This window comes from Struthio camelus, chromosome 26 (genome assembly GCF_040807025.1).
Source record: "Struthio camelus isolate bStrCam1 chromosome 26, bStrCam1.hap1, whole genome shotgun sequence".
Lineage (NCBI taxonomy): Eukaryota > Metazoa > Chordata > Aves > Struthioniformes > Struthionidae > Struthio > Struthio camelus.
The window spans coordinates 5,137,414-5,160,458 of NC_090967.1; the positions used below are offsets into that span (position 1 = coordinate 5,137,414).

The window sequence follows — 23,045 nt, forward strand, 5'->3', positions numbered from 1 at the left end:
CCCATACCTCTTCTCACCAGGAGACAGAGTGCAGGCCAGAGTTTGTGATATTCTGACTTCAACCGCTAGCTAGTCCCTTGAAATAAGGGTGTTCAGGCAAACAGTTATCCAACTTTCAGAGAGCTCTTTACCCTTCAAATGTTCCCTATAGCAGTTATTATCACGTTTTCCTAATTACCACCACTATTTGTGTTGGAATAATGGCTTTGTCTCTCCGTAGATCCCCTCCTGTTAGGGCTTTTTTTGTTAGCGGATCGTCGTCTTCTCCTCTTTTTTAATTAAGATGTATTTTACTAATTATCCAAAGAGAAATGTGAATACAGATTAAAAACCAAATTAGGTAAGGAGCTGGGGTAAGTGAGATCCAAGGGAAGAGCCTGACATGGCTGTGCTCTTACTCAGACATTGTGCTTTGCCAGTGACTTTCATCCAGCGTGTCTAGTTTGCTACGGAGAGATTAGTTAGCTCTCTCAGTTTCCCCATGAAGAGTGCCCCATGAGCAGATGGCTCTTGTGGCCAGCGGCAGAGGCACACAGAGGTGAAGTAACTTGTCTGCAGGGCCAGAGCGTGACCCAGTTTCCTGTTAGATGCATCAGTGAAGCTTATGGCTCCCTCCTGACCATCTGAACTGAGCAAGAGCTGAAGTAGCAACACTGGCAATATTTTGGTTACCTACTGAAAGGTCTCCTAACCACTGCTGGTGGGAAGGGAATGAATTCAGTGTACTTTGGGACAATTAGAATAGTTGTTGCAATGCTCTGTTTTCCCGTGGGTTCAGTCCTACTGCTCTTTATTGTAAACGCAGAGGAACAGGGAGCAAATCTAAGTGACTCCAAAACCAAGCTTGGCGCTTTCAGACTCATCATTTAGATTCTGAAAATGCTGGTGAGAGCAGGGCTTATTTGTTGATATCTGTTTTTTATTTGTCTGAAAAGGCTAATCAGCTATCAGGATGCAGAGGCAATTGTTTAAATGCAAAGAAAAAGGAGGAAATTGTTCAAAGCTATTCAGATGAGGTAGCATGGTTTGCGTTTTGATGTCAGTGTGCAGCCAACTGACAAATGCTGAGCCAGAGTCTGGTGTAAATCCAGATGAATGCCATTAGATTCAACAGACTCACTTCCCATTTATCCTGATGTAACAGAGAGCATGATATTTCCATTTAGATTTACATTAGATTTGTTTCCTGTTTTCTATAATTCAGTCAGTTTCCATTGTGTACGAAAACAGCCGAGGCCAGATTTGATCTCATTTGCATTGGATGAAAACAGTTGTTTCAAATGGAGCTACGCTGTATTATAATTGCATAAATGAGAGCAGAGTCTGATCTACTCTAAATGTGAATTTCCCAGGGCGTTTCTGTGTCAGAGCACCTCCTTCCCACAGGGAAGCGATTAGGAGCTTTGCCATCAATTTCGATGGGGAATTTTCCTCTAAATCCTGGAACTGAACCCTAAGTTTGACAGCCGCTGTGTCACACACCCAAGGTACAGAAGGCCCTTTTCCTTCATAAGAGGAGCTAACAAGCCAGTACCCCCTCCATCATATCACCTAGCATACGAATATCATGCATTGGCTTAAAAGAAAGTCAAGAACAGAAGGAGCTCAGCCTTGCCCTGCCAAACTCCTACTCCAAAGTTTCTCTTGGTTTCAGAAGGGCCCTGATATTTTCCACTTGTGTTGCACGCGTTATTTATAACCCAAGTCTTTCTGTAGCCTTTCACTTCCTACAAATCTTGCTCCCTTGCTGCCTTTCTGACTCCCCTTGTTCAGTTGGAATTGGAAACGTTAGGAATGATACAATGATTCTCTGGCAGATAAGGCTGTCTCTGTTCCGGTGGCCACACTGCTAGGCATAGCTTGGGTTATTACTAATAACTAATAAGATGGTTATTCCCAGCAATGTGAGCAATCAAATGGATTTACTCCTCCCCGTTGAAGCTGCTTATTTCATTGCTAGCGGGAAAATAAGGCCATGTAGAGTCATTTGTGGCAGTTGCAAAGGCTTTTCTGAGTAGATATACGAGCTATGTTGCCATAGCTTCTAGGAGGACTTTGAACCCAGCTCATCCATCTGGCTTCGCCACCTCTCGCTTGTGTTCCTTGCTGTCCTCTGTGAGCCACCATTTCGATGGAGCGTGCACGGGGATTGCTCTCGCTCTGGATCTGACAAGTATCATACAAGCTCAGCTAACCCTTAAAACACTTGCCTCCTGACTGCCAGCTATAACATATGAAGCGTGGATATTCCAATTCAGTTCTCAAAGAGGAGTTCTGCTATGAAAACATGCAGCTTGATTCTTTGTTTCCCAGGGCCTGGGGAAATGCAAAGCTGATGTGCAATAAAAGCGGCTACATCAGTAGTGTATCACTTTACATTGATTTGACTTGGCATTTTAAATGAAGACATACCCCTTCCATATGCATTTGCAGGACTCCTGTGTGTTTAATTTCACCATCTCTTTAGGTTCCTTTACAATTTTAAATATTTCTCTGAATTTACAACATTTAGCACCAGATACAGGAAGACAACAATGGCAGGAATAACAACAACAACACACTTACAAGGCTATCAGTATTAGGAGCACATTAAGCGGCAAACTGAAATTTCAGCATCTCTATGCTTCTCTCACCGCATCATCTCTGCCCTGTGTGGAGAGACTGGAAATTACCCCATGGGCTTGGTCTGCAGTATATAAAATGGAGCCTTGAAAAAACATGGCAATCATCAAATTTCCAGTGTAGGCGGCAATCTGTCTGTTAGGTTTGCACACATACACATTATCGGGGCCTGCGAGTGCCTAAAGGCAGTCTTACGCAGAGCAGCTCGGCAGCTCCTGCCTATAAAGCACAAAGGCACACCAGGTTCTCTTCTGTCTAATGCTTCACAGCAAGCAGTAACTGAGCGGGACCCATCATGCAGTAACAAAGGCTGACATAAATACTTATTTGGGATTTTGTTCCCCATGGTTTTTATTCCACCGTGAAATCTGCGTTACAACTGGATCCTAATTGTTCATTTTAGCAGGCAAAGAGCAATCTGATACAGATTACAATACTCAAGGTAAAGCAGCAACGTCACAAAATAGGTGCTGCCAGCCAAAGGCAGCCTGCTCGTCTCCAAGGGTTTTGACGCTGGGTGATTAAGCAACAGGGCACTGCTGCCTAAAATTAGCATAAACTCAGAAAAACCAGGACACTGGAAGTCTGGTTAACCAAAGCAAAAGTGCCAGAAACCCTTTTGTCAGGGCTCCCTGAGCATCTGAGGCAACAAAGTCCTGAAATCCCCTTTGAGGTGACATGCTACTGTCCTCCGGGAAGGGACACCTGGGAAGTGACACACCACAGGGCCAATATGGCACGATGGCCTGGCACAAAGGCCCTGCAAGGGAGCGTTTATGTTCCCTCATTACCAAGAGGTAACGAGGCATATCTGGCCTGAGCAAGCCTGTCTGAGGTAGCACAGCAGAGCCGCTCGGGGGGACAGAGCGCCTGAAAGCAGCACAGCGTTGCAGAGAAAGCCACATGGCTGAAAACCGGGCAGCACCTGGAAGGGGAGCACTTCCACGAGGGAACGTGGCACAGCCGGCCCAGCTGGGAAAAGCTAATGCAGCACAGCTGCCCTGTGCCACAGGGCCCTGCAAGGTGATGTGGGGCTGCAGCCCCATATTGGGGGTGTTCCCAAGCCCTCCTGGGGAAGGGGAAGCCATTATAAAGCAGCTTCAAAGGCAATGCAGTACAGCCTGCTTGGATCCTGAGAGCTCAGCTGGCATAGTGACTGTGTTGAATTCTCCTGAATATGAAAAAAAAAAATGCTGTATTCCCAGGGCAGCCAGTGCAGACTCATTGATTAGAAGGCAGGGCAGGAAATTAAATGAGGCAGGTGAATTAAAGCCAGATTTCAGAAGCTGCATCTGTTCCTCCGTTCCCTCTGGGTACAACACTGATGTAACTTTAAAAAGTAAATTTAGTGTTGAGGAAGGCTGCCAGGCTGCTGGTCCTGTAAACTGAAGTGCTTGATGCATCCATGACTCGGGCAGAGGCCAGGCACAGAAGAGCCTCTGAAGCAAGCCTAAGCCTGACCTGCCCTGCTGGAGCACAGCAGCTGGCAGAGATGGTCCTGCCTGGGCTTGTCTTCTGCTCATGAGGAAAAGGAGTTGGCTGGGAAGGCCCAAGACAGAGCTGAATGCAGCAGCAAGCAGCAGTGCTCTTGGTAATCCCATCTGTGATGCCCCATCAATAGCAGGATCCCGGAGAGAAACAGCCCTGACAAGAAGAAAGCCCAGCAGTGGTGTGGCATGCAAAGAGACAAACATCTCCATCTTGCAACGTGCCCAGGCTGGAACACAGACAGGAGCATGCACACCCTTCAGCTTTGGTCTGGGGGCTTGTCCACACCTGTGTTCACAGGAAAAAAGAAAACATCCATTTCAGAGCAGTTCTCATTAGCGGACAGGATGTTCAGACATCCAACAAGAGCCCTGTAGTCTGCAGTCTGAGGAGTCTGGCTGTTTCATGATGGACCCACATAAGCGAGGAGGGACAGGACATCTCAAACAGGAGAGCCATTTTACCACCTAAGTGTATGGATTTCAAACATACCTGTTTGGAGACCCAACCTGCTTCTTGGCCACGCTCAGGTAAACTCAAAATGCCTCAAAAATTAGATTATAAAGAGTGGCTATGGCTTCTTGTGTGAGCAGCTGAATGGTGCAATCCCAGGATGCAGCAAGCATTCAGGATGGCTGAAAATAAAAAGCAACAGGCAGGAGGAGGGAGGGGAGATGCCAGCAGAGGCAGTGTGGAATGCGTGAGTAAAAAAGAGGTTGTCCCACTGACTTCCCAGTCCTCCCATCAGTAGAGGGTGGCACAGTCCCATCCGTGCCACCAACAGTCAAATACATAAAAAAAAAAAAAAAAAAAACAGACATCTATTGTTCTTCAGAACAGAGCCTCTTTTTTGTGTATCTTGCATTAGATTATGGCACAGAGGAGAAAAAACAGAAATAAGTCAAATAGACTTAGCTGGCTTTTCCTCTGTCCATGCTGTACCTGTGACTGTTTCCAGGTGGTTTGCTTTTTTTTTTTTTTTCTTCTTTTTCCCATGCGATAAGATCCATCATTTGAAGGACAGCAACCAAACTGGCTCTTCTTGCTCTGGAGAAAGGCAGCAGTTGCACTTAGAATAAAAGATTGTCAGGCAGATCTGAAGTGTCAATCAAAGCCTATCTCTGGAAAAAAAAACATTAGTCCAAGCAGCTCCCCACACCTCCACAGTTAATTCACTCTTTCCAGATATCCCCTGAGCTGCAAAAAGGCTTCCAGACCTGACCAGAACTGCCAGCTACAGGCAGTAGGTGTTTGAGTAGATACTGGACCTAATTCAATATAGGTCAGTTTGACTTTTGCAGAGCAAGAGACTGTAATTATCAGGTCCAGAGAAGTAAATACTTTCTCCAAGACTTTGTCAGGAAAATTGTACATTTTACGAGAACAGAGATATCAATTTAGGACTCTTGCTGAGTGTGTCCCATCTTCAGTGGCACGCCTCCACTTTAATAATAATATTATCATTTAAATTATTATTTATGACTGCACCTAGGCTGCATGAGGCACTTTCCAAGTGCTCAGGAAAGTACTGGCTCTGCTCCAGGAAGCTCATTATTTCAGGACAGACAGACGCGCAGAGGCGCCGCATGGTCAAGCGGCAGAAATGCTGACCCAACAGCAGCAGTACATTCTCTTCTGTGCACCTAACTTGTTGGTTGACCTTGGAAAAGTCACATGCCTTCTTCCCATGTTTAGTCTCATCCCACCCTTTGTCCAGCTCAGGTGCTTAGATGGAAAGATCTTCAGCTGTGATTGTGTTCGCATCTTTGTCTGTCTCAGAGTCTGTTTCTGTGCAATGCCTGGGGAAAGTGCTTGGGAAATACTTCTTGTTCCTGGAATGAACAACTTCTGGAAATGAGAAACTCCATTTTCATTGGCATTTCTTCAGAGGCTTTTATTGGGGAGGGGAAAAAAAATCAAACGCTTTCTCATTGCCAGAAAAATCTGGAAAGGCATATTTTTCAGTTGAACATCCAGAAAATGCAAGTTTGGGGGTTTTGGCAAAAGACAGTTACAGAAAATTGAAATTTTCTGGGAAAATTACTGCTGTGGTATTCATTTTTTCCTGAAAATAAATCGGAACCAAAAAAACAAGTTGTTCTATAAGCAGGAAAACTGACGAAACTTGTTTTTTTTCTGATTTGGGTCTTACAACTGTTTTTATTTCCTCCCTTCTTGGTACTCCCAGCTCGCTGCAATATCCCCAGGGTGCCCTTATCCCCTTCAGACCTCCCCAGCAAAGTCTTCAGCTCTTTCTGAGATTTCTTGCTTTGCTGACAAGGGGCAGCAAATGCAGTAGCTGGTTTGAAAATAGGCAGGAACTGATTGACCAACCGGTACTTTGATGCCAGCTGGTCACCTGGCTGTGGCATCTCAAAATAGATAAGGAAAAGAGATGTAATTACCTTTCCTTCAGTAGGACATTAACTTAAATATCTCTCTTCTATCCAGCTGCTGTTTTTTCATGAAAATTATAGGAATCTAGTGTCTGTGAGACCTCTCTCTTCCTATCAAACTGGGTTGAATCAGGCCAGCTGGTTCAGAACTTTTTGGAGCGGGAGGAAATGACACACACGGGAGGAACAACACAGGGAGGCTCATTTCCTTATAAACTTTGGCTCAAAAATGAGCCAGCTTTGGTATCTATCGCTATGGCAGATGAGGTAGTCACCATAACAGTGACCAGCCAAGTCTCCGTCCTTTGGACCGATAAAGTCTATCAAGATGCAGGACTGTCTATTGTGCACTTACCACTTAATTTGCCGTACAGAGCCTTCGACCTGGAAATCAGGGTCCTGCTGCGCAGGAACTGCTCAGAAGCACAGTCAGCCCCTACCCTGAGTCACTTACAGCTGGATGGATGAAGAGTGAGAGAAAGGGAAGGATAAATTATCTCAGATTTACCAGTAGGAAAATAAGGCTAAGACCAGCAACTTACTGAGGAATCCTGTGAGAGGGCTGGAAGAAGGCTCAGATCTCCAGAGTCCCCATCTAGCGCCCTAAGCGAAGCCCACCTGGGCTCTGTCTCGCTTCGTCACTCAGGCAGAATTCACCCTTTCATAGGCATTTCGCTCTGCATCACGGCCCTCGGGAGCTGAGTCAGTCTTATCCATGCTTTCCCTTTGGCAGCTCAGCTCACACGGCGCACTGATGAGGAAACGTTATTTGTAGTTTTGTTTGGGTTAATTATTCATGGGCACTGTGCTGAAAACACTCAGAACTGCTTCTGAACAGTCCTTGAGCTGGCGTGCAGGGAGGAACTTACCAAACGCTGATGGCCAGGCTGCATTTCCACAGCCAAGCTCTCTTCCATCTGCTTCCCTTCAGCCCTTGTCCCACTCCCCGTCTCTCATTGCTTTGGCTGTGCTCTTTGGCATTATCTGAACAAGAAAGAGGCAAATACTTAGAGTACTGTAGACGTGCAATCAAAAATGGCATTTCACCAAGGAGGCACTGACCCAGTGGGGAGAATGCAGACTTAGTCCTCTGACTGTTTTTCTTTAGTCACACTACACAGCTGAGCATAACCCACTTTTAGGGTTTTAGACCTGCTTCTCCTTACAGAAAAAGATGCCTTCGTCCCCCTCCAGCCAATCTGCAACTCTCTGGGAGCCTTTCCCATAGACGTGGGAAGTCATTTTTCATCTCAGAACAGGCAGCCTGTAGCTTTAGGGGCGCTTTGAGGATATTTGCAGTGAGCCAAGAGATGGAGCTTGAAGAGCCCTAGACATGCTCACCCCCATGCATTAGCACAAATGTTTTTCAGCCTATGGTTTCATAAACGTTTTCTCACAGAGGCACAGACCCCACACAGAATGCTTAAGCTTAGTAAAAGTAGAATTATTTTCTTAGTTACTCTTCTGAAGACCCTTACAAGTTGTCTAGAGCTACCACCTGGGGTCTCCAGAACAGAGGCTGAAGCTGAAGCTCTTGGAAGTTTCTAGGGGTATGTCTTCAGGCCTAGTGTTTGCTTAGAGAGCTCATTATCATGACTTGGACTGTAACCAAGATAGTCCTGTAGGCAGTGGCTCTGCCAGGCAGCCACCCCACCCAGCCAAGCCAGTAAGTGCAGGGCAGAGTCTCTTGACTCCTGTGAGTTGCTCTTTGCAATTATGCAGACAAGAAACTGAGCTTAGGCTGCAAGACATTTGATCAGGATTTAGAGCAGTTCAGTTTATGGGCTAGCATTTTTTGTTGGGTCCTAGTGAAGGACACTACAAGTCTACCTTAGTTGATATCACTTGCTGGCTTGCTTTTCTGCAAAACCCAGGCTGGGTTCATATTCCAGGACTTCTTTACTTCCCACTTGAGATTTCAGGGGATTGTAATAGCCAAGGATTTGCCGTGAGCCCACCCTGCAGCGCATCTGCCCTATAAAACACCAGGACGCAGGAGAGAACATTTATCCCAACTGGCAAAACCTTCAGCTAATATAAATCAGTATAGCTACAGAGAAGTCGAGGAAGCTGTGCCAGATTACACCAGAAGAGAACCTGGTTTAGAATATACTTTCAATTCAGTAATTCTTTGCTGAGAGCCAAGACAGACCCCCATAGGATACATATTTGCTCAGTTTCATCCACTGGAATCCCATGCAACTGCATGGGGAGGAATTCAGACCCTGTGGGCTATGTTCTCTGCTGATGCAATGCTTTGCTTTTGTTAAATGAGCTTCTTGGGCTGGCCAGTAAGTAACTGAGCTAAATACAGGTGAAATTTTCTGGTCAGTACTATGCAGGAGGTCAGCAGAGGTAACTACAATAGTTCTTTTGGAACTGAAAAATGACTTACCTGATTTACAAAGAGGAGTTTACACCAGCAGAGAGCTTGGCCCCCAAGTAATACACATAAATATTACCTTCAGCCACAGAGATGGAGAAGTCAGTTCCCCACCTGGCTGTTGCCTAAGTAACGCATCTCCAGGAGGATATTTTTTAAGCCAGTGTTATTTATCCAGTAGATGAAAGCAGGCCTGTTAAGGCCATACCAGGTCAACATATGTCTAAGCATGTGCTGAAGAACTTAATTAGTTCTCCCTGAGAAGAGAGACTCCCAGAGCTATTTAAAGGATCGTTATCCTACTGTGAGATGCCTTGGAGCCTGCTGCTAGGCCTAAGCTTAACAGGGCAGTTCTGTAGGAGTTGGATGGGAGTAGAAATGCTCCACTCCATGCTGAGGGGTAATTGCTGAGCAACCCCGGGAGCAGAAAGGTCAGTGCAAGGATCAGGTATCATAAAATCACATTGAAACACAATTTTAAGGACTTAATTCATGTCTAGGTAATAATGCTGACTTTCTATGCAGAGTTGAACTGTGTAGACCCCATTAGTCTTCTCGTCTCTCTTTTTAGAGACCCGGCATCATCTGCAGTCGCTGGTCATTGCTTCTCTGGCATCGCCAGTTCAAGTGAGAAGGGATGGTTGGGTAGTGAAGTAATATAAGGCTGGAGTGAGCCGCTGCCAGGTGGCTATGTAAAATTGATTGATCCTTATGTCACCACGGGAGTCAAACATAGGTGGCAGTTTCTTAACCTCAGCTATACTGGACCTTATGCAAGCAGCTCAGTCATGGTTTTCATGCCAGGCTATAATTTATGAGGCCAAAAATCAGAGACTGTAAACTGAATGGCAATAAGGGAATTAGCTGGGTTCCCCAAAGATGGATGCTTTTGTTATTCTGCCAGAAGGTAGCTCCTTGAGGGGACAGGCCTTTGGAAAACTAGGCTGAGCAGCCTCTGAATGATAAGACAGGTTCCCAAGCTAATCAAAACTTGTGTAAGCACCGGTACTCAGCAGGGACACTGGGGCTGGATTGTAGGGAAGGGAGAATCCTGAACATGCTTATCTTGACCTAGGAGTGGCTTATAAACCACGTGGCCCCACGATCTGCTCTTCAAGCTGCCAGGAGTTATTCCTTGATGAGTTGTTATGGCAACTAGGCTCATGCCCCAAGATAGATGTTTGCATGTGGCTCCGGGCCAGAAAATCAACACCAAGAGGTTCCAGATAATAGACAGCTGGCACAGGATGACCAATGATTTCATATTAAAGACTTACCCTCCAAACCTGCATGGTCATATCCAAACAGTCTGTAAGGAACAGTCTGTGGCCCATGCTAGCTCCTGAAATGTGTCTGGACTAAGCCAAAAATGTGATACACCGCTCCAGCAATTTAGCAGGCAGCAGTCCTGGCACAGGTTAACTTATTAGTATAGACCCTATCTGACTGACTGCCAGAGGTGACTGCAGCAAGAACAGAGCCTGAAACCAAGGGTGAGGACTCTGTCAATGTGCTTGTTGCTTATACCACATCCAGAGCCAGCAGGAGCATTACATCCTTAGGAACAGTCTGTGACAGGCGCATAGCATGTCCAGGAATCACCTTGGATCACCCGTTTCTATCGCCTATTTGAAATAGCTCATGAGGTCAAGAAGAGAAAAGCTCCCATGGGTTCAGTGGTGGATTCACCAGTTCAAGATGGTATCTCTCCACCTAGCATCCAACATCAAATGTAGCAAGCAAATTTATCATCAAGGGGCAGCTAATGCCATGCAGCCGCTGTCCAGTCCGGCTGCTGCCTGTGCCATGGAAGGCCTCTCTGATGGCGTTCCACAGCCTGCAGCCAGTGCAGAGCACCCAGGCAGCTTACTGTGGCACAGGGAATGTGAGAAGAGTCATGCCAGGTTCAGCAACTCCCACATCACCACCAGACCAGCCGAGCAGCTCCCTGGCTCTGGGGCCCTGCACCGCCTCCAGAGCCAGCTCAACTGGTTCTGCCATGGCGTGGTCCATGGTGCCAAGACTGATCACACCTGGGGCATTTGGGACAGCCTTCTGCATGCCCTTGTGGATGCTGCTGCACCTACCCTGGGTGGCTGCTCTTCTCATGTCAAGACTCCTTGGTGGTCTCCTTGCATTGAGCATTGATGGCTCAAATAGCACAGGCTGGCCCAAGGCCACTGAGCTGGGGGTTTTCTTTCTCTGTCCGTTTGCATGTCAAGTTTTGTTTTCCTTTTTGGCCCACTTGCAAACTGTGTTATTGTAATTTGTAGTTCTCTAGGACAGAAAATGTCTTTCAGCATGTTCTTTGCTCAGCTTCTGCTGCAACAGGATTGCAATCTCAGTCAGTGCAGTAGTAATGTGATTAACAAGCCTCTGCACAAGGGGGAATTGCATCCTCAGTGGATGTGATTTTCCCAGCTCTGGCCTGCCTGTGTGTTTTCCCAGGGTGAGGGGTCATGTTGACTGAACTCCAAAATGGCTTGCTTGAACTTTTGAACACTAAGGTCCAAATAAATTTTCAACATTAGCTGGCATGCTGATCCCTTTCCTGCCAAGCTGCAGCTTTAAGTGAATTTTTATGGCTAAGTTATAAACCCCAGAAAACAGGAGTAAGAAGTGGAAATGCTGACTTGGCCTTTGCTAAATGCCAATTATCTACAAAGGCATTAAGGGTGGGGGGGGATGAAAAATAGGGTCATTTTCATGTTTTTTCTGGTTCAGAGTAAACTGTCCCATGAGCCCCTTGTAGGAACACACAGCATACAGAGTGGCCATTAATATTTATAGGCATGACACTGAGCTGCAGACCTTGGCAATCAGAGCAACTCCACTTTTGGAATTAATATAGCTGTGCTTGGCTGGCCTCTCAGTACAAAGTGGCAAGTAAGGGACACCAAGATTTTCAGGGAGAACTTAAAAAGCAGATGTTGACCTTTGACGGGGAGGGTCCATACTGCACTGAGTCTGCAAAGTATCAAACCCAACTCTTAAATCCTTGGGGCTGCTGGCCAAACCCAGCACCATGTTTTCTATTCCTTTGTGCTTCTGTGGCTCCTAGCCAGGCCCAATGCTGCATAGAGGCTGCCCACTGTTGACCACGTGCCCAGCTGATACAGGCCAGTATATCTCCATGGACACTATGAAAGCAACACAGATTTATAATTCCTGCAGATGTGGCTCAGTAGTCTTAAGCCTCAAAATGGTGCTGTAATCTCAACTGCAATGCAACACTGCCTTCTCCCACCCCATATTTTCTAACTCCCAGTTTAAGTGATACAGAGAGCTCTCACAGTGGATGCTAAAACTAGCCCTCTGTATGCCAGGGATCTGGCAGAGTGCTGAGTCACAGAGGTCGCGCTCAGCCCAGGACTATGTACCGAGCAGGATGACAAGCCAAGCCACACGCACCAACGTGTCTCAGCAATGTCTAGGGGGTCATCCTACGCTGATAGCTCAGTCACCCCAGCATGCCTTTAGAGAAATGTATCCCCAGTGCCTGAGCATTTACCGCTGATACCACACTGAAAATGGTTTGGGGGTGGCTGAGGTTGTCATAACCCAATAATCCTTCATGTCCAAGAACTCAAGGATACCAGTGACTTCAGGGAGAGGCTATCCATCCCCCAAAACTCACCAGCTCTGGGAAAAGAAGTAAGAGAATGGACAAAGATGCTTGTTTAGGAGCTGGAGAGTTTTTGATGAAATTCAAGCAGAAGAACATTACAAATCTGCTTCCTTTTTCACATACTCACAAAAATTGAGCCAGAACTTTGAGCGACAGGCTCTACATTTTCAAAAACGGCTAGCTACTTCAAGCGAGCGCCCTGAACTCAGCACACCGGGGACAGGAGCTCCTGGTGATTTTTGCATTGCTGCAGTTACGCCCTGCTTTTGCAGCATGTGGGAAGGTGCATAGCATGTTATGGAAATTAGGCATCTGTCAAAAGAGTGTCAATATGTGCACTCCATCATCTGAGCTGCTCTGAATCGTCTACTCGTGAAAATCCAGGCTGTACAGTTTAGGAGAATAAACACTGCAAACAACAACAAATAGAAATGTTCCTGCCATTAAAAAACAAGGTGAAAAGGAGGAGCTGAGCTAGTGAGCCAAGTTAATCAGAGAGCTGAGATGAGAGGCTGAAGAAAGGGGCTGTGAGTGACTCGGGGTTTGCAGTTAGCTGAGTGATGTGAAATCTCTTGTGTCTGGCTGAGCTCTGAAAGGAAATGCTTTATTAAATCTTCTTTGTGTGAGATTTCAAGCTGCCTCTGGACTGGAAAATAGAACCATTCCAGTATGCGGCATCTGATCAGGAACTGAAGTCTTTAGGGCAGGCTGTTCTGCAGAGCAAACCGATCAGCATGCGCACATACCTCAGAGGGCTTGGGACTCAAAAAGCTGAATTAGACACAGTGCGCCCATGCTCTGCTGTGCACCTTCTCTGCACCATATCCCCTAAACACTTCACAGAATTAAGCATGCCAGCAGCAACAAGCCAGGCTTTAGTAAAGACAGTGCAACTGGGCAAAAATTGGCCCTACTGAAGCTGAACTGTCCTGTGGGTCAGAGGATTTCAGCTTCATTATCTCAGCTTTCATTCCCACTAGGACATCAGAGTTGTCCTGATTGAAAAGATGCCCTGAGTCTCCTTTACACAGCCCATCTGGGCAGCCTCTAGTCTTAGTGTTCTTCCTGCCGAGATCTGGCCACATTTTGGGGGTTGCAACCTCTTACCGCCTCTGTCCAGCGCCCATTTAGCTGTGCTGTTAGCTGGCAGCTCGCATGCTCTTGCCTGCCAAAGCAGGACTGCACCCCCACAAAAACCTTCCAGAAGGTAACTACTAAAAGGAAAGGGAGAGAGCAGGGCATGGCAAGAGGGGCACAGGACAAGGGAGAGGCTCCCAGAGTGCTCTCCGAGTCAGACAACTTCCCCTGCCCTTTGCACTTCTGTGCACACAGGGCAAGCCCCTCTTGTCTCTCCCTCTGCATTTGGCCATGTTATCAGGAAAGTGAGACCTGATTAGAAACAGGACAGGCTACATCAACCAGATTTCCTCCTCCTGTTTCTCCCCTTTTTCACCCTGTTGCATGTCCGGAGCCAAAGCGACTTAAACCCCAGTCTGCCTACTGGAAATTGCAGGGTTTGAGCTCTTGATCTGCCTTCTGCAAACCCCAGCAAGAAAGTGTCTGAAAAGTCTGAGCCGTGCAGAGCATTCTGCTTCCCGTGCACCACCCCACTGCAAACAAGCTTCTCACCTACCTTTTATTGCTGACAAGAAGCAGGACAGAGCCGTTCTGAATATTGGCCTCTTTGAGAGTCTCGTGCTCCTCAAGCTGCCTGGAGTTGTAATAAAATGTCTTCTTCCAGGAAGTGATGCCCTCCCGCACTAAGTGAGCCCGTAGGTCCATCACTGTGTCCCTGGGCTTGACAGTCAAGGGCATCATCAGGTCCTCGTCGGCCAGGTGCACCTTGATGTGGTACCTCTTCCAGCGAGACAGGCTCCTTCGCAGTGTGTCCATCCTCTCCAGTGCAGCAGGACCAGCGTGGCAGAGAGGAACATCCAGCTGGGAGGTCCGTGAAGCAGGGATGTGGCTCTGCAGAGGCTGTCTGCCGTGAACAACTTTAAATGTCCTGCCAAACCTGTTCCTCCCAGTTGCAGTGCTGCATGCTTCACATTCCAGGGAAGAGCTCACCTGGCTCCAAGAGCCTGCTGGCTGGGAACAAGATCTCCATGACTCATTTCCACACACCCCTAAATCCCATAATAATTACAATGTCTTTACAAAGTGCTCTTTGCCATTCCAATGGCTCTCAGAGGACTTTAAAGATGGATCTCCACAGCCATTAGGAACCTGGGTGCGTTTGAGAAATGAATGGGTTTAGTAACCTCATGTCTCCTGCAGTTCTGCTGTACAACGAAGGAGACACTGGAGAACCTCACAGCTATTTAACATGGCCATTTTAATGAAGGAAAGAAGAATAGTCTGCACAGGGAAAACTTCCTCTTGTGGGAGGGAAAGAGCACCCTGAAGGAGCTGCAGAGCCCGGCTGACATGAATCCCCCTCATTAGTGCAGCACAGTTTCCCCTTAAGAGGTCTATGCAATTATTGTAGGTAAACAGGCTGGGACCCTCCAGAAGGGGTAGGACCCGTTCATTTCTCCTCATCCTATCTGATATCTAAGACTGACTCACACATGCTCCTTGCTGGTTCATCATCTTGACTTCCTTTTCTTTACAGATCTATGCCTAATTGATGGGCTGGTCGTATCCTGCTCTAACACGTGAGCGGACACAGCATCATGGGACTGCAGGCGCACCACGCAAACAGACAACAACAGAGGCCTCAGAATACCACGGGGAACAAGCGATACTTCAGTAAATATGATGACACCTCCGAAAGGAAGGAAGCAATGCCAGCCATGGGAGCCAGCTGTAATTGAATGATCCTGCAGGGCAGACTCTGGCAGTCACAGAAGATGATACTTCAGAGCAAACATCATCAAGATAAGGAAGTCATTTTTTTCTTTTTCTCAAAAAGATCAAGCCACCCTCTTATCTTGTAGGTAATTTCCTGCGGCCCGTATTACAGGAATTAATTCCCTTGTCCATTCTTCTCAATACAGACCTGTATTTTCAGACCAAAGTAGTGCAAGATAGTTGCCTTCAGAGTCTGCTCTCCACTAAACAGGGGCTGCTCCTGCCTATTAGATAAGAAAACAAATTGCCAGATTTTCAGATATGGCGGCATTCAGCTCCTATTGAGAACAAGAGATGTGTCTGCTCTCCCATTGAGAAACAGGGAGGTTTCCACCCTCTCTTCACGCCTCCCTTCTTTTTTCCCTCCCCAACACATTACGTCTCTGCCAAGAACAGCAGCAAATATCTTCATCTTCAACTACGCTGCAGGCAATGGAGATTTCCTCGTGCACTTGAGAAGAACCAAGGCTTCTGGAAAGTTTTTCTTTCCAGATTTGGCCACTGTAAAGGTATGATCATTTTAGCGGGCGCTGGGATTCTTGGGTCCTCATTCTGCCAGATTCTGAGTTGCTGCAAAAGCTTGACATGAATCATATCATGCCTTTATGTTTGCGTTTGCTCATCTCATGGCTGCTGCATGGTGTAACACAGGCCCATTAAGCACTTTGTGAGAAATAGTGACAGCTTTTAGCGCGGTAGTGGTCTCTTCCATGGAAGCATTTACAAATACCAACCTTAATCCACAGATATGTCAGTACTCTTGAAGTCAGGATAACATCACCCCTATTAGACAGAAGAAGATACTGAGGAACAGAGAGGTTCAGAGCTGTTATATCAAAAAATGTTAAAGGTTAGGCTCTTGTCCACATATTTAGGCATCTCAGTGAGGAGTCTCACTTTCAGAGACCTATAGGAGCATACATGTTCCTGATCTAAACTGCCAAAGGAAGGAAACAAGGGCCTTAGTGTCCCAGTATATGGGGCCTGGGAGCATCCCTCTCCATTGAGGTGACATTCACTTGAGGAGCCAAAAATCATCTCTGGTGTAAAGCCAGAAACTCAGGGGTAAAGCAACGGTCTGGTCCAATTCCCACTGCCATCCAAGGACAGACTCTCATTGACGGCAGCCAGAACTGGATCAGGCCCCAGACACACTGAGGTGTGATGGCTCCGGCCAGCAGAATTTGCCCAGTGAGTGCCAAGGGAAGCATAAGGCATTCTGATTTCAGCTGAGCCCGTCTGGTGTCAGCGAGTCCATCAGATCCATCCTTCTAGCATACGTGACAGCCTGACAGCTGCCAAATACCTCCCTCAGACACCTTTCAGACAGCTCCTGTTTATTTTTAGGGCTGCTCTTTCCAGTCAAGGCTCAGATGCATATCGTAAAATAGAAAGTGGGGGGATGGTGGCAGGAGGAAAACACACAGCTATGATTTTTATTATTTTTATTTTTTTGCCTGTGACACGGTTGCGAATTTTCTCAAGTACCTCCATCCCCTATCAGCCCGTGCTGGGATCCTTCATTTTACAGAAGGAGATGATATTCTAGCCTATGAAAGCCATGAGAAGGAGAAGCATTGCAGTGAAGTCAGCTAATGAAATATTGAAGTACTGAAGCCCTCACTAGAACACATGAATGTCTAATGCCAGTTCCAATTAATTTTGAATTTTTCATTAAACCATTATTAAAAGCAAGAGGACAGCAGAAATAAGGGAAATTGACTTGGGCAGTATATTAAGTACCTTAGTTTTGCCGGAGGATGTTTTATTATCTGTCCAAAGCAATTATTTCACAAGCTCCTGATGATTTGTGGGCTAAACAGAGGTACAGGATAGAGTTTGAGATGGTCTTCCTCAAAGTTATTTTAATCCCCTTCTCTTACGCTGCCTCGCAGGCTACTTGAGCGATGTCTCTGGCATGTCATATCTAACTGGAGGACCAGACATGGAGTTCTGAGACTCTGCGATAATGCATCACTCCAGCATTATTCACAAGTCAAAGAAAAACTTACTCACTTAAGCTTCTCCCCTACACTGGGGGCAAACAGAAGACATGTAAACATTTAGAAAAACATTCATTAGGAAAGCCAGAAAAGCAATTTAAAACCCAGGTGGGCTATGATTTTTTCTTTTTTTTTTTAAGGAACAAAGCAACAGCATTTATAAAATGTTGCCTCCTCCTCCTCTGCTCTCAAAGCTTCCCTTATCCCATTGACTAGAGCAAACACCTGCATAAATTAGTTGCTTCATTAAGATGCCTCAAGTTGGGTGAGATGATCCCAGGCCTTATAATGGGTTCTTATAATGCCAGAATAGATAGAGACACTTATTTTTTAGCATTTTGGTAAAAACGGCTCTGATTTGCTGCTTGATATGCTGTTATCTTTATTGCAGAAGAGGGTAGAGGTGAATTGGGATGTTGCTCTATCAGGAAATAAAGGTTTCTTCTTTTCTTGGTAGAGATCAAAGGGAAATTACAACAGCTAGGGAAAACCTGGCCCTGGTTCCCCAGGAAGAGTCTACAAGTCTTTGGGGAAACCAATCTGTCAGTGCTGACCTTTCAGGCAAGGAAGATATTTGTTTGGTTCCTGAAGCTCTCTGATCCCAGGACTTACAGCTAATAATGCTGAATGCTAAGAATTTTCCTCTGATGTTTGTCTGGGGGTGAATTCATGGCTGGGAGCAAACAGGTAGCAAGGGATGACACATGAGAGATGATTGCCCTTGCCTGGTTGACCAAGCTGTGCCTGCAGCTCTACCTCACTGAGACCCAAAGAGGGGCTGCAGTGAGGCTTTGTGCTAGACTGCTGGCAGGCAGAGTCCCTATCCCACGATGGCCCTCCCACTCCCTTACCGACAGTGCCAGGCGCACGGGGCACAGAGCAGGGGGGAGGCTGCCGGGTGCCAGGGAGCATGGGGCTGAGAAAGGTGCACTCACAGGGAGTAAATAGCTGCACAGGAGAAATCGTGAGGTTTGACAGTGATAACAAGGTTAGAAATCTCCAGTCCAAAATGCAGCCTGCCACCTAATTCTTCCAGTGCCATGGCTCTCTCAGGCAATGGGGCAGCTTAAGTTGCTAGTATTTTTTTTACTGAAGTACCCAGAGGCCCCAGCTAGAGTTGTACCAGTATGTGCCAAGTGCTTTACAGATAAGCAGGGTGAGGAGGGTCTTTTCTATCACCCGCTGTTTTCCTCCCCCTGAGATGTGCTTGGCTATAAAATGACTGGGCTCACTTTATATGTTGAGTTACAGCTACAGCAAATGAACAAAGGGCTAATAAAGGATTAATAAATGCTTTGAAAAATTGGTAATTAAATGCAACAGCTTTTAAAAGTCCAACGGATAAGCACAAAGCATGTAAGCCCAAGTGATAACACTTTCTCCTGATATAACTTGTCTACAGCACACTGCTCACATCAGCAGCAGTGCTCAGAAATACTATTAGCTTCGTGGGCAGCAGGAATAAAGAGAGCCTTTCTATGAAAAGAGGAGCACTTCTTCTCCTGGGGATAAGGGCAAATTCCTCATTGTCTAGACCATTTAAAATCTAGGAAAGCTGGGAGGTGCGCATGGTGGCAGATAGGGGAGGTGTGAGTGACAAGGGACAGTGACAATCTCTGCATGGTCCCTGGCATCTGACCGCCAAGCTGTAGGGTCCTGTGTTCCCAGGCTAAATAGTCTTAGTGCTCCACTGCATTCGCAGCCACAGTTTCCCATCCCTGATTGGTCCAGGGGGAAATGTCCCTGTCACCCTGCCCTGCTCCAGGCAGCAGTTAGGAGCCCCCAACCTGCTGCTGCAGCCCCAAAACAAGCTTTAAAAAATAGATGTCACCAAAAAAAAGGGAGGGGGGTGATCCTGGTTTCATTCTCTCTGGTTCCATGGAGGATTTCTGCCACTGGCACTGCTGAAGTTACCAAGCCAGACAGATCCTGATGCAATACCAGAGTCACACTCCAAAAGGGCCCACAACTTCCCCAGCTAGCTGCCCAGCATCAATACAGCATTACTGGCAGCCGGTGGATACTCTTTTGCATGGGATTGAACTTAAAAACAGGCTCAAAAAAAAAAGCCATGGATATTCTGCCTTGAAGGTGCAAACTTGCCTAGTTTCAGCACACAAACAAACCTGCAAGTTTTCTGAGCAAAAGTTAGATGCGAGTTGGTGACTTTTCTGGTGGAAAGGGAAATGGGAAGGAAAAAAAAAACCAGTAACACATATGTTAAATGAACCAGTCAAGTGCAGACAATGGAAAAGCTGAAAAATGGCTATGGGGGAAAGTATTCTGCAGTGGTAGTTATTTGTCGCTGCAGTTCTTTATAACTCCCCAGATGGGAGATTCATGACCCTAGGAAGGAGTCTGTATCCTCCGGGGTTTGGCCTGAGGCAGCCCATGACTCACTTGCCTGCCAGTTTTGGCAATAAGCTGAGAAGCAAGCAAAATAGCAAAATGTCTTATGGAAACAGCAAAACAAGAGACAAAAGAATTAATCGCTGGAAGAGTGAAAAATAAACCTCTGTGCACATGGTGGGGGTGAGGGGGGGGAGGCAGATGGAAAGAGAGAGCTCATGCCACAGAGGACTCGCGGAGATGGCATCCCAGGCAGCCAGCTCCATTTGTTTGCAGGCAAAACAAATCCAGGATGCCTCAGTCTTAAAAGGTGAGGTAGGCAGAAATAGAAGATTTGAGGCTTTACCAGCCATTCCAGCAGCAGCAAGATGGTTTTCCAGAGGCTCAAGAAGGAAGAGGATCTGTGGATCTGCATTGCCATCTAATGGCAAGGAAGAGCTTAAGGCTTTCAGTGTGGTCCAGAAATGGGCTCTAATAGCAAAGTAAGGGAAGAGAGGACAGCCCATATGGGTGAGTGTGCTTTGCTTTAAAGGCAAATCCTCTGCGACAGAGTGGGTTTGCCCAGCGAAGGCAATACAGCCAGCCGAGAGAAGGGAAGGACAACCAGAGGCTTGGGGTAGAGGCTGCTGATTCCTCCTCTCCTGGCATCCTCGCAGAAGGTCTGTCCTTTTGGTCACACCTAGCCCAGTACCCTGTTTCCATTAGTGGTGACTAATGGATACTTAATGAGAAAGTAGGAGAAAGAGGGCATTACAGACTGTTACTGCCCTGGTATACCCTTCATGTGGGGAGAGAGCCCTGCAGGGAGGCTGACAAAGAAAAGAAATTCAATGAGATGTGAGGTTTTTTGGATTTTGTCATTTTTAACTGAACATTTAAAAGGACACACCACGAAGAGAAAAGTTTGATGTTCGTTCTAGCGCTACCTTTGTTACAGTGTGCAGCCAATGATGTACCATATTATCTAGATTCTAGAAGAGAAACTTTGCAAGAGAGAGTTGACTGTTCAGAGATAAATACATTAAGAAACCAAAGGAAATTGGTCAAGGATTGTCAGCAGCTTCTTTGACACATTCCTAGCCTTGACTCATGCAGCTTTGCAGATGAGGAGGAGTTGGAGCTCGTTCAGTGTGAAATAGAGGAAAGGGATCTTTTATGACCAGGAGTTTGGAACAGTGCAGAAGCTGGGTGAGAAAATGGGGATGTAAAGTGTCTGCTCTTCCCAGATAGTGAAATGGGATGCGGTGCTGGTCCCACCTAATCCAAGACAAAAACTTCTAGCGGGGATTCAGAGAAGGGAAAAATTTGAGGACTGCTAGACTTCAGGGAGCAGCACTGAAAAGGCCTCCAAGTCTGTTAAAATGCCTACGGCAACACGTTTCTCATGCTGCGTGCTGCCTAAGAAATGAGCACACTCGTGAACAATCCGGCTTCATTCCTTTCTGATACCTGCTCTTATTTGCACACACAAGCTTGTCAAGCCTTGCTAGGCCCAAACAATCCCTCTGAAAGGAAAGGAATAACCAAAGGTACGCGTAGAACCTATAAAGCACCTTCCTCCCCCAAAAATAAATGCTTTGGAGGGCTCCTTTCTTCTCTCAGAGACTTGCTGGCTTGCTGCTTCCCAAGCTAATGAAAGCCGGCGGCTGTGGGAATGACAGGATTATCGTTACCGAGGGACCAGAGTGAATCGTTCGGGCATTTCTCTTTGGTTTGTGAAGCAGGGAGGGGAACAAGGGAATGTACCTGGTCTAAGGGCTACATGGGATGACATGTTCCTTGATGTTCCTTTCTAGAAGCAGCTCTCAGTCACACTACAGAGGTGATTAGAAAATGATCTTCCTGCTGTAAAAGTACAAAGGAAAAAGAGTCTTATTCAGCGCTTCAGCCCCAATTCTGAGCCTGCCCAAGCCTGAGGCAGAGAGGGGCTGTTTCGCTACCTGGAAAGCCACCTCTGCTCCTCTCAGTAATGACAAATTATGAAGAGGCTGCAAGAGCAGCCTCAGAAGCAGCTTGAAACAGGCGCCCAAGGCTACGTGCAGCTGCGCTCTCAGGGAGAGGCTCGCGGAGTCTTGCTGCTGCTCCCATCGCACGAGTTCTTGCATGTGCCACGTCAGACAGGACCAACACGGGGCCCCACTCCTCCCCCCCTCCACTGCTAATCCTATTTCATATGGCTCAAAAGCTGGGCACCCAAAACCTGCTGCTTCGGAAAACCTTGGGCAGGGTTAGTGGTCCCTGCTGTGGAAGCAAAAGGAACAAAGCAGCCGCACCTGCGAAAACCCCAAGGCCAATCATGAGAAAAAGAGAGGCACGTAACCGCAGCCGACTGCAACGCCAAAGCCTTTAATTATGAAACCGAAGACTTGCGAACTTGTTAGGAGCATGAACTGACCTAGGAGACACGGTGCAGCGATAAAGCAGGGAGCTGACTGTCAAGATTGCTTCAGCAAGTAGGTCCCTGCTATTTATTACTTGTATGGCTACGGACAAGGAGGGTTACGTGTAGCATGTACCGCCAAAAAAAGATGGCCCTTGCTCCAAAAAAATTAAGCTGAATGGTATGACTTGTGCTTGGCAGCGGTTAGCAGGACACACCAAGGTGGTTGTCTCAGCCTGGCCGGTTCACCAGCGTTTCGACTCCTAAGCTGTGAGGACCAGCGTGGGCCCGAAAGGGGCTGCCCTGGGGAAGGAAGCCCCCAAGGAGCCACGAACCACGGCTGAGCAAGTCGGAGCCAATAGGAGAAAGTTATCGAAGATCTCCCTGGCCCTGAAGAAAGCTAGTAAAGATCTCCATTGCTCCACCGCACCGGCTACAAAAGGCAGCTGCAGTGCGGTGGCAGCTGCCAGGACGCCACGTGTCTCCTCAGACACTTCAGCGCAGGTCTGTGGTTATCGGCACCGACCCCAAACACACACCTGGAGTTTCCCCGGCGGCCAGAGCTCCCCGCCGGGGCTAGCGTGACCCGCTGCCCGCGCGGCCAGGGCCGAGGCAGACACGGGGCCAGGGGAACGTACGCCGTGGTGGTGATCAGTATGGTTTATTCTTAATGTCATTTCTGCAGGCTCAGCCGTGCTCTTAATTTAGTGCCTCGTCCGCTCTCCTTAGACCGGTTCCAACACAACCCGCCGCTTTTATCACTGCTGCTTTATCTTTCACTCTTCAAATCACAGCGCTTGGACAGAAAACACCTGTCGGGTCACCTTGCTGCAGCAATACCCGCAGGCTGGGGTTTTTTGAGGAAAAGACCGATTTCTGAGGAAAACGATCACATTTAATGCTGCAAGTCGCGCGGAACAGTTGTCCCCACGGTGGGATACCA

At 47.1% G+C, this 23,045-nt stretch overlaps 1 protein-coding gene across 2 annotated transcripts; it reads right to left on the reverse strand.

The window, feature by feature from the left end:
- Positions 1–2,427: 2,427 nt before the first annotated feature.
- On the reverse strand, positions 2,428–14,544 carry TINCR (TINCR ubiquitin domain containing). Of its 2 annotated transcripts, none has more exons than XM_068920416.1 (5): positions 14,151–14,544; positions 7,376–7,490; positions 7,049–7,257; positions 6,862–6,962; positions 2,428–4,398 (listed from the first exon to the last, which is right to left on the reverse strand). In XM_068920416.1, the coding sequence occupies exons 1-2, from the start codon at positions 14,408–14,410 to the stop codon at positions 7,487–7,489; spliced, it is 264 nt and encodes an 87-aa protein (XP_068776517.1). In that variant the 5' UTR covers positions 14,411–14,544; the 3' UTR covers positions 2,428–4,398; positions 6,862–6,962; positions 7,049–7,257; positions 7,376–7,486. The 2 variants fall into 2 exon arrangements, with proteins under 2 accessions (XP_068776517.1, XP_068776518.1); XM_068920417.1 differs by lacking the exon at positions 2,428–4,398 and adding an exon at positions 5,102–6,175 and having other exon boundaries at positions 14,151–14,532.
- Between the last annotated feature and the right edge of the window lie 8,501 nt (positions 14,545–23,045).